At 40.1% G+C, this 12,695-nt stretch overlaps 1 protein-coding gene across 1 annotated transcript in view; it reads right to left on the bottom strand.

Annotated features, from left to right (window-relative positions):
• WNT4 (Wnt family member 4) overlaps positions 1–3,949 on the bottom strand; it is a 110,061-nt gene extending 106,112 nt beyond the window's left edge. Inside the window, exon 1 of the mRNA XM_077457934.1 lies at positions 3,518–3,949. Within this exon, the coding sequence (XP_077314060.1) occupies positions 3,518–3,594 (77 nt within the window). The 5' untranslated portion in view covers positions 3,595–3,949. The remainder of the gene's footprint in view (positions 1–3,517) is intronic.
• Positions 3,950–12,695: the final 8,746 nt, after the last annotated feature.

Here is a 12,695-nt window from a genome sequence, read left to right on the forward strand (position 1 = left end):
TTCCACTGTATTCTAATTTGGAAATTCCCGTACATTCGTCTGAATTTTAATGGGGAATGAAACAAACCGCACTATCTAATGGAAAGTAGGTTATATGGTTTCCAATGGCATAGTTCACACCAGTGCGGTCTTCCAGGGTGTTTCAGTTCCAGGAAAAAAAAAAGTAGAACATGCTGCATTTTTCCTGCACTGGACTGTACTGGAATGCTGTAAAACACATCAAAAAGGCACTGAAATGCACAGGAATGCATCAAAAACGCACCAGCCACCAGTATAATAATAATAATTTAAAAAAAAGAAGAAAAAAGCCCCTGGAATGCATCCGAAACGCATGAAAAACGCGCATGCAGAAACGCATCTGGAACAGATCTGGGGGTGCGATTTTGTGGTGTGAACCAGCCCTTAGAGCCTCGGTGTAAGCGGAAGCCCTAGGACATCAGACAAATCGCCTTGTTCTTGCATTAGGCAATGCTGCTGGTGCGATTGAGCCCTCGGTCCCCATGACAGCGGTCAGTAGTCAAATTAACAGGACGAGTCACCCCTTTGCAGGGGAACACACATCAATAAAAACCTGACGGGGATCTAACCCTGCCCGACCTTATCCACAAAAAAAAGAAAAAATTACCCTCACATGTAAAACATGATTAAAAGGAGAAAAAAAAAATCATCAAATTCTAATGATCACCCTGCAGGTGCCTGGTCCACTATTGTCATTGTGCCCGAGCAGGAGAGCTGACAATCTAAGATGTTTGAGGCTTATATAAAATGCTGCGTCAGATTTTTTTTCGCCAGTATTCGAGAATAGTACTGTAAGTGATCGATCGCATCTTTTTTTCCCCACCATGCGACCTTATAATCTGATTGATCGAAAATGCGAGCAAATTTATGACCGATTTAACTGACTCGATGCAAAGCAATTAACGACTTTCCACCCCGGCCAATCAACTCCATCTGATCCAATGTGATCCAAAACCACGTCAACAAAAATTGATCGGAATGGAAGTTATGAATATTCAATCAGTTTCTGGTTTGATCGTTCTGATTGAATCTGATCAATAAAATCGGAGCAGGTATGAGCGCCGTAGCGGTCCGATCAGAAATATGATTCGATCGTTACGATCATGTCAAATTATCAACTTTATTAATAATGGATTTGATTTTTATTATCTGATCAATGTGTGGTTCGATCAAAACAACTAAATCTGCAGACGATTGAATACTTATGGCTTCCGTTCTGATTAATTTTGACTTATTTTAAATCAGATTGGAGCAAAATGAGTCGATCGTCCAGTGTGCAAAACGAGTTACTTGATTGGCAGCACTGAGATACTTTATTTATGATCATATTGTATAATTGATCAGATTTTGAGATTACATTGGGGATACAGGCATGCAATTGATAATCAATGACTGTATCGTAACTATCAATTAAAATCCACTTCCTTGTGTGTAGCATATTGATCGAATAGTTTATCGACTATAGATCGGTTACTCCTATTGAAAAAGATTAACAGGGAAATAAATTGATAATTTTTCGAAGCGCGTACAAGATCAGATTTTCCATCCAGACCGATCAGAGTAATCTCAATTAAATTGATCAGTATTGCTTGAAACTGATTGATGGCTTTTCAATAATTCATACATCTGATCGTATTATTGATTGGATGGTTACATGTATGGTCACCATAATGCAGATAGGTGCTGAGCTAAATCTGATTGCATTATCGATCAGATGGTTACATGTATGGTCACCATAATGCAGGTAGGTGATGAGATAAATTAGACTGCATTATCGATCAGATCGTTACATGTATGCCCACCATATGGCAAATAGCCGCCAGGCACCATCTGTTGCCCCATTCTTAGATACTTTGATTAGGAATAAGGTTGTACTTTGATTGATTAGGTTATAAGATTACACAGTGGGAACAGAGAGATGGGACAGATAATTTATAATCCTATTTTAGCTATCGATCGAAATCCACTTCCTTAAGTGTGGTATATCAATTGAATAGTTTATCAACTATAGATCGGTTACTCCTATTGAAAAAGGTTACTAAGAAAAGTAATTGATCATTTTTTTTGAGGTGTGTACAAGCTCAGATTTTACATCCAGACCGATCAGAATAATCTCAACTAAATTGATCAGTTTTGCTTGAAACTGATTGATGGTTTTTCAATAATTCATAAATCTGACCACATTATTGATCAGATGGCTACATGTGTGGCCACCATAATGCAGATAGGCACCAAGCTACCATCTGTGCCCCATTCCTGGATACTTTGATTGTGAATATGGTTATAGTTTGATTGATCAGATTCTAAGATTGCATTGTAACGTAAGATAATTTATAATCATATCTTAACTATCGATTGTAATCCACTTCCTTAAGTTTGGTATATCAATTGATTCGTTTATTGACTATATAATTGTTACTCCTATTGAAAGAGATTCGTAGGAAAAGAAATTGATGATTTTTCGAGGCGTGTACAAACCCAGATTTCCCATCCAGACCGATCAGGATAATCTCAATTAAATTGATCAGTTTTTGCTCAAATTTGATTGATGGCTTTTCAATAATTCATAAATCTGATCGCATTATTGATCAGATGGTTATATGTGTGCTCACAATAATGCAGATTTCCCTAAGTGTGGTATATAGATTGAATTGTTTATCGACAATAGATCGTTACTTCTGTTCAAAGAGATTTGTAGGGAAATTTTTATTCACAGTTTTAGGAGTGTGAATAAGATCAGATTTCCATCCAGATCGATCACAATAATAATGATTAAATTAATGGGTTTTACTTAAAATTGACCATTGGCTTTTCAATAATTAAATAGATCTGATTGCATTATTGGACTCTATGAAGAATCGATCGATCAGATGGTTAGATGTATGGCCACCATAATACAGATAGGAGCTGACCTGCCATCTGTGACCCATTCTCATTCAAAGAGGGCAATAAAGTGACACCCCCCCATGCTGGGCTATAGAGATCTATAGAGATGGGAGGAAGAAGAAGAGGAAACGAAGTATCATAGATGGGAATATAAAGTATCATAGATGGGAATATAAAGTAGATGGGAATACAAAAATGGAAATACAATGTATCATAGATGGGGGATATAAAGTTATAAAGTAGATGGGAATACAAAGTATAATAGATGGGAATATAAAGTATCATAGATGGGAATATAAAGTATCATAGATGGGAATATAAAGTATCATAGATGGAAATATAAAGTAGATGGGAATATCAAGTAGATGGGAATACAAAGTAGATGGGAATACAAAGTATCATAGATGACAATATAAAGTAAATGAGAATACAATGTATCATAGATGGGAATACAAAGTATCATAGATGACAATATAAAGTAAATGAGAATACAATGTATCATAGATGGGAATACAAAGTAGATGGAAATATAAAGTATCATAGATGGGAATATAAAGTCAGAAGAGGGAATGACATAATAATAATAATAATAATAATAATAAGTGACACTTACAGCCAGTTGCTGGCATTGGCGGAGAAGACAGCCAATATGATCATCAGGAGGGACCTGAGGAAATATTCGGGGGTCATCCTGAGGGTGTTGGGGGGCCAGTGATCTCCAATAACAATGAAGGGGGGTCTTCAGCAGGTGGTAGCTCCTCGGTGTACAGATCCCAGGGGTAAAGTGCTCCGGGATGCCCCCCACTCTCCCCGACTTGTCAGAGTGAGAAGCAGCAGATGGAAGCGGGGTACAGTCCGGGAAGGTGGTCGGTGCCCCTCCAGTGCCAGCGATGGACCTGCAGCGGAGGTGAGCTCCCCCCGGGCACTGGGTTTTAAATCGGGAGCGCAGGTGGCACGCAGCACAGCGACCTCTAGCGGGTGACAGCGGCGGTGTTAGGTGGCAGCAGCGCAGAGCGGGTCTCCCTCCGAGCAGCGCCTGGGTCAGACTCCGAATGTCAGCTCAGCTGGAGGAATCCCGGGGTGGAAGCAACAAGCGGAGGGGAGGGGGGCGGGGCCGGGGGGCGGGCCTGGACGGTGATACCCGGGCGGGGTTACAGGACACCCCCATCCCGGGGCGGGCCAGGAGGAGAAGAACCTTCATTCATAGCGCTGCCAGTGTGTGTGTGTGCGCAGAGTGTACCGGGGAGAGAACACCGAGGACATCCTATAATATCACCCCCAAATCACCGGGACATCCCATAATATCACCCCATACACTCCATATCACCGGGATATCCCATAATATCACCCCATACACTCCATATCACCGGGGACATCCCATAATATCACCCCATACACTCCATATCACCGGGGACATCCCATAATATCACCCCCAAATCACCGGGACATCCCATAATATCACCCCATACACTCCATATCACCGGGATATCCCATAATATCACCCCATACACTCCATATCACCGGGACATCCCATAATATCACCGCCAAATTACCGGGACATCCCATAATATCACCCCCAAATCACCGGGACATCCCATAATATCACCCCATACACTCCATATCACTGGGATATCCCATAATATCACCCCATACACTCCATATCACCGGGGACATCCCATAATATCACCCCCAAATCACCGGGACATCCCATAATATCACCCCATACACTCCATATCACCGGGATATCCCATAATATCACCCCATACACTCCATATCACCGGGACATCCCATAATATCACCCCATACACTCCATATCACCGGGGACATCCCATAATATCACCCCATACACTCCATATCACCGGGGACATCCCATAATATCACCGCCAAATTACCGGGACATCCCATAATATCACCCCATACACTCCATATCACCGGGGACATCCCATAATATCACCCCATACACTCCATATCACCGGGGACATCCCATAATATCACCCCATACACTCCATATCACCGGGGACATCCCATAATATCACCGCCAAATTACCGGGACATCCGATAATATCACCCCCATACACAGAGCACACTCTTCACCGATCTTCTCTGTATATACATATATACAGCATATATAGCTACACACTGATAAAAATGATTCTATTGGCTTGTAATTTTAACATAAAAATTATATAATGTTCAACATAAGAATAAATGTTAATAAATTTGCTTTGATATTTTAAGTACCATAATTAATTTTTCATTAGTTCTTAAAACTCACCTTTTACATTTATACAAATAATGTATAATATCGAATAATCTAGAGAAAACATTTAAGGTACGCGCATTTCCATATTCTAATTGCGTCACATTTATCTTTTCATTTGACTGAAATTGCGGAACGCATATGTTTGCCAAACGTGCAACCGCACAAATTTTGATGTTGTGGATTTTAACCGCTTGCCGACCAGCTGGCGTCATTATACTGCTTCAGGGCGGCTGCAATCTCACAAGCCGGCGTAGCTATACGTCGGCTCGCGGGATCGGGATAGTAGCCGCGCGCGCCGCTGCACTGCGGGGGTGCCGATGCTCGTGCCCGACGGTCGCAATGACCTCCCAGCCAGGGGCGATCGTGGGCACGAGAGGCGGAACAGAAACGTGTGTGTGTAAATACACAAAATCCCTGTTCTGTTCTGTGAGGAGTGACAGATCGTGAGTTCCTAATAGCTAGGAACCACGATCCGTCGTCTCCTATAGTCAGTCCCCTCCTCTTACAGTTAGAACACACACAGGGAACACAGTTAACCCCTTGCTTGCCCCCTAGTGTTAACCCCTTCCCTGCCAGTGTCATTTACACAGGAATCAGTGCATTTTATAGCACTGTTCGCTGTATAAATGACAATGGTCCCAAAAATGTGTCAAAAGTGTCCAATGTGTCCGCCATAATGTCGCAGTCCTGATAAAAATCGCAGATCGCTGCCATTACTAGTAAAAAATAATAATAAAAATGATATAAATCTATGCCCTATTTTGTAGACTATAACTTTTGCACAAACCAATCAATATACGCTTATTGCGATTTTTATTACCAAAAATATGTAGAAGAATACATTTCAGCCTAAACGGAGGAAAAAGCTTTTTTAACCACTTGCCGACTGCCTCGGGATGATATACGTCAGCAGAAGGGCTCGTGCAGGCAGAATCACGTACCTGTACATTGCCCTTTAAGAGGCGGCCAGTGCGCGTGTGCGCGGCCACGGCAAGCTCTGTGAGTCAGGTCACGGGTCTATTAGACTCGAGCACCGCAGGGATACCCGCGATTGTCTCACGGAGAGGAAGAGCGGGGAGATGCTGATGTAAACAAGCATCTCCCCGTTCTGCCTAGTGACAGTGTCACTGATCTCTGCTCCCTGTGATCGGAGCAGAGATCAGTGACATGTCACACACAGCCCCTCCCCCTACAGTTAGAATCACTCCCCAGGGCTCACTTAACCCCTACACTGCCACCTAGTGGTTAACCCCTTCACTGCTAGTGTCATTTACACAGGAATCAGTGCATTTGTATAGCACTGATTGCTGTATAAATGACAATGGTCCCAAAAATGTGTCAAAAATGTCCTATGTGTTTCCGCCATATTATCACAGTCATGATAAAAATCGCTGATCGCTGCCATTTAAAAAAAAAAATAATAAAAATGCCATAAAACTATCCCCTATTTTGTAAACGCTATAACTTTTGCACAAACCAATCAATAAACACTTATTGCGAATTTTTTTTACCAAAAATATGTAGAAGAATATGTATCGGCCTAAACTGAGGAAAAAAATAGTTTTTTTAAAAATATATTTTTGGGGGATATTTATTATAGCAAAATGTAAAAAAAAATATGCGTTTTTTTCAAAATTGTTGCATTTTTTTGTTTATAGCGCAAAAAATAAAAACCACAGAGGCAATCAAATACCACCAAAAGAAAGCTCTATTTGTGGGAAAAAAAGGACGTCAATTTTGTTTGTGTAGAACGTCGCACAACCGCGCAATTGTCAGTTAAAGTGACGCAGTGCCGAATCGCAAAAAATGGTCTGGTCATTCAGCAGCCAAATCTTCTGGGGCTGAAGCGGTTAAAGAGTTTGCCATCTTTTGGAACTTTGAAAGCCTGCACAGGGCAGTTCCCATATGTTTGAGGCCCATCAGGCCAAAAGAGCGCCACCAGTGGCAAGAAGTTTTCTAATGTCAATGCCATTGAAAGGTAAGAATGAACATTCAACGAATTATCGTTCGCATGCTTTAAATGTTGCTTAACATACCATCCAAAATGTTTATTTTATTTGCAGATTAATATATTTATAATAAATGGACATATGCCCGTTGTATACACCTATTAAGACAACTCACTTGTGCGTACGCAAAGTTTGCACTTACTGCACGCAACAGAGCGCAACCAAGATGCTGGATGAGGGGCAGCCGGCTGTCAAGCTTAAAAACTATTTTGTGCCACAAAAATTTATTTTTCAGCCGGTTCAGTTTTTGAAATATTGAAATTCAAATTCAGATTATTTATTATTAATTCAGAACATTAAGCCCCGCCTACTTTGCACCCACTGTTATTAAAATTTAAAAACAAAGATCGCTTTCGTTGGTATGGCATCTGTGCCGATTTGTGCTGCAAAAACGAACGTATAGGCTGGTTTGGTTTCAGAGATATTGCGCATTATAATTGATGAAACCTCTCCCACTTTGTATCACGTTATTACATTTTAAAAACAATTATACAATTTGTTTGTGCTGATTTTTACCACGAAAACTGTTTGTTCGGTTTTTGAGATATTGGACATTCAACGTAAGATTATGTAACTTAAAGCCCCACCCACTTTGCACTATGTTATTGCATTTATTATGTTATTTATGTTATTTATTATGTATTATTATTTATTTATTATTATTTATTATATTATATTTATTATGTTATTTATGTTATTTATTATGTATTATTTATTTATTTATTATCTATTTATTTATTTATTTATTTATTTATTATTTATTTATTTATTATTATTATATTATATGTATTATGTTATTTATTACATTTACAAACAAATATACCCTATTTATGCTGCATTGGCAGGGAAAACAAGGATGTTGGTATAGTGTATTCTTTTCATATAGCACTGACATTTTGTATCAGAAAGAATGATTATGGGACTCTTATATGCTTTTAGCATTAGAAAACCTAAAATATACCTTTGAAGTTTTTCAGATCTTTTTAGAGCTCGATGTGGGGAATCTATCTTCAAAAGTTCACACTTTAATTGTTTGCCGACCAGCCACCGTCATTATACTGCAGCAGGTCAGCTCTCCTGTGCAAACCGCCGTAGGTGTACGTCGGTCTTTGCACAGGAGATAGCGGGGGGCATGCGTGCCCGCCGCAGGAGCGCGCCCGCTGGTCCGGTGGACTCGGCGACCCACGATCGTGGTATGCAGAGGCAGAACGGGGATCTGTCTATGTAAAAAAGGCGATTCCCTGTTCTGCCAGATGAAATGCCAGAGATCTTCTGTTCCCAGTGATCGGGAACAGCAATATCTTTCATGTCCCTGGTAGCCCATCCACTACAGTTAGAACACACTCAGGAAACACACTTAAAGCGGAGGTCCGCCCACCGCTGCAAAAATTAAAAGCCTACAGCTACACATACTGCAGCTGCTGGCTTTTAATAATTGGACACTTATCTGTCCCGAGTCCAGCGATGTCGGCACCACAGCTTGATGTTTCCATCAGCTGCGGGTAAGGGAACCCGGCAGTGTAGCCTTACGGCTTCACTCTCCGGGAATCCTACTGCGCATGCGCGAGGCTCCGCTCCTCTCTCCTACTGGTCCGGAGGCAGGGGAAGGAGGAGGGAGCCGAGTGGTGATATTAACAGCAGTGGCTGTGGCTCCTGGAAGTGAGACAACAATACCTGCCAAAGACTATCTCAAAGACAGGTATCCGCTCCCCCCAAAAGGTGCCAAATGTCGCACCAGAGCGAGGAAGAGACAAATGAGTGGAAGTTCCAGTTTTGGGTGGAACTCTGCTTTAACCTCTTGATCGCCCCCTAGTGTTAACCCCTTTCCTGCCAGTGTCATTTATACATTGATCAGTGCATTTTTATAGCACTGATCAATGTAATAATGTCACTGGTCCCCAAAAAGTGGGATTTGAGGTCAGATTTGTCCGCCGCAATGTTGCAGTCCCCCTAAAAATCACAGATCGCTGCCATTACCAGTAAAAACAATAAAAATAAATAAATAAAAGTCCCTCAATCTGTCCCATAGTTTGTAGATGCGATAACTTTTGCGCAAACCAACCAATATACGCCTATTGCGCTTTTTTTTTTTTACCAAAAATGCGTAGAAGAATATATATCAGCCTAAACTGATGAATACATTTGTTTTTTTATATATATTTTTTGGATGTGTATTATAGCAGAAAGTAAAAAAATATTTTTTTTTCAAAATTCTTTTTTTTGTTTATAGTGCAAAAAATAAAAAACGCAGAGGTGATCAAATACCACCAAAAGAAAGTTCTATTTGTGGGAAAAAAGGTTGTCAATTTTGTTTGGGTACAGCGCCGCACTACCACGCAATTGTCCGTTAAAGCGACGCACTGCTGTATCGCAAAAAATGGCCTGGTCATTAAGAAGGCAAATCCTTCCGGGGCTGAAGTGGTTAAAGTGCAAATTACTTTCCTAAAAGGCTTAAAAAAGTTAATACATTCTGTATTCTATGTTCTTTACAGATATACGGTATATACATGTGTGTGTTTCAGTTTGATTTGTTAGCTGAGAAAGAGGCATTTTTTTTCTTTCTTTTTTCTTTTTTATTTTAATGTTTACATTTACATTAGATGCTACTTTAATAATATTACATTTGTTACACTTTATAAATAATAATTGTTAATTTCTCTGCCTGTTTCATGAGACTATTCCTTTTAAAAAAAAAAAAACATATTATTGTATATTTTTTGCATAGTTTGGGCTAGCTTGGCTTGATGTAATATTGTGACAGTAGCTCCACTCGTGGGACACCAGGGCCCAGTGGGCAAATGCCCTTCCTCTGCTTACAAAATTATAAGTTAAGGAAAAATTGAAAAATAGCGCTGGCCTCATAAGATTATCATATCATTGGTCCTATCTTTCAAAGTATTTCGGGTCTTCAAAAATTCCTCCTTCATCAGGGCTTGAGATTGAAAACAATGTAAATGAACTATAAGTGAACTGGTTCTTTAAAACCATGTCCAGCCCAAGCCAATTCTGGCACACTTTTCCTACATGTAAAAATCATCATTTTTTTGCTAGAAAATTACTCACAACCCCCAAACGTTATATATGTCTTTTTTAGCAGAGACCCTAGAGAATAAAATGGCTGTCGTTGCAATTTTTTAGGTCACACTGTATTTGCGCATCAATTTTTTCAAACGCAATTTTTTTGGAAAAGAAACACTTTCATGAATTGAACAAAAAAAACCACCAAAGTTAGCCCGATTTTTTTTATATAAGCTGAAAAATTATGCTACAGAGAGTAAATAGATACCTAACATGTCACACTTTAAAATTGTGCACACCCCTGGAATGGCACCAAACTTCGATACTTATTATCTCCATATTTTTTTTATTTTTTTTAATTTTCCTTTTTTTTTATTTTTTTTTTATCACTTTCATTCCTATTACAAGGCATGTAAACATTCCTTGTAATAGGAATAGAGGATGACAGGTCCTCTTTACAGAGAGATCTGGGGTCTATAAGTCTCCACATCTCTCCTCTAGGCTGGGAAGCCTGAGATCAAAAAGACAAAACAATCTCAACCTTTCCAGCTTAAAAACCTTTCCAGCCGGAAATGACGTCATGATGTCGCTCCTGGCCTCTGAAGGTCATAGAGATGGCCAGGGACCATCTGGTCCTCGGTCAGCTCTATGGTAAACGAGTGGCGGCTGATTCATTCTCAGGCTCGCCAATCACACGGGCGAGCCGGTAAAAGAACTGGAGGGAGGCGCCTGTAAAAAAAATCAAGTAGCTCAACAGCCACTATGTTTTTTTTTATATAAGAGGGAATCGCTGGCTGAAAAAAAATGATATCTGCAGCTGCAGGCATCATTCAGATTTAACCACTTAAAGCCCAGGAAGTCATGTGACGTCCACCTAGGGTTAAGTGGTTAATGGTATTTCTTCCAGTTGGATTACAAGCACAGGTCTGGTTTGGCAGCCAGGCCCTGGAGAAGGGGGCATTTTTGGACCCTCGAAACAAGTTGGAAACTCTTTCAATTGTCCCCATGGCCTCGAATTAGAACAAAACCAAAATCTGGACCTTTTAGCAGTGGCGTGGTGCTTCGTGTGCATTTTTTTGTTACAAGCACCAAAGAACATGCTACTGATCTGCTTATGGTCAGGTTGAAGGACATTAGTGTCATTCAGATCCTCCCTGGCCACGGCGGACATCTCCTGCCCGAGACTGAAAGTCAAGTTGGAATTTTCCTATTCAATAACTATTGTATTGCCTGGAGATAGGAGGGTCCTGGGTGTGCCTGCAGAGTGTTTCCTCTCCATAGATACAAGCACACTCCTTAGCCCGATGCAGACATGTAGATTTCTACTCTCATCTTTTGTTCAAAAGATAATTTTGTGAGCAGATCCTGAATTCCCGTAGGTAGTTTAAGGTCATTGGGAGCCAATAGAAGCCTCGCTCTGTCTGTGCCTGCCCCGACAATTGACTTTTATGACAAATTAAAGGTGAGTGACTCACAGTATTTAACATTCTTCCATATTTTTTTATACTAATTGTAATTGACTCACAGTATTTATATTCTTCTACATATGTTTGGTAAACAAAATCGCAATTGGCGTATATTGGTTGGTTTGTGCAAAAGTTATCGCGTCTACAAACTTTTGGGACAGATTGAGGGACTTTTATTTATTTTTTGTATTGTTTTTACTGGTAATGGCGGTATCTGTGATTTTTAGCGGGACTGCGACATTGCGGCGGACAAATCTGACCCCAATCACACTTTTTGGGGACCAGTGACATTATTACATTGATCAGTGGTCTCTGTGGTTTTTATTATTTTTTTTGCACTTAAAAAAAGACTGACAATTAAAAAAAAAAAAAATATATATATATATATATATATATATATATATATATATATACATATATATATTATTTTTGCTATAATACATATCATAAACAAAAAATAAAAATAAAAAATCTTCATCAGTTTAGGTCAATATGTATTCTTCTACATATTTTTGGTAAAAAAAAAAAATGCAATAAGCGCACATTGATTGGTTTGCGCAAAAGTTATTGCGTCTACAAAATAGGGGATAGATTTACGGCATTTTTATTATAAATTTTTTTTTTTTACTACTAATGGTGGTGATCAGTGATTTTTAGCAGGACTGCAACATTACGGCAGACAGATCAGACACTTTTGACACTTTTGGGACCAGTGACATTATTACAGTGATCAGAGCTAAAAATAGCCACTGATTACTGTATACAGTATATGACACTGGCAGGGAAGGGGTTAACACTAGGGGGCGACCAAGGGGTTAAGTGTTCCATAGGGAGGTGTTTCTAACTGTGGGGGGGGGGGGACTGACTGGAGGAGGAGAGAGATCGCTGTTCCTGGTGACTCAATCGATCTCTCTCTCCTCATCTGTCAGAACGGGGATCTGTTTGTTTACATTGACAGATCCCCGTTCTGGCTCTCTGTGGAGAGATCGTGGGTGGCCGGCGGACATCGCGGCCGTCAGCCACGCGAATCTGTTC

Source organism: Lithobates pipiens, unplaced genomic scaffold, assembly GCF_037356315.1.
Source record: "Lithobates pipiens isolate NorthernLeopardFrog02 unplaced genomic scaffold, aLitPip1_a1.2 Scaffold_27, whole genome shotgun sequence".
NCBI classification, from domain to species: Eukaryota; Metazoa; Chordata; class Amphibia; order Anura; family Ranidae; genus Lithobates; species Lithobates pipiens.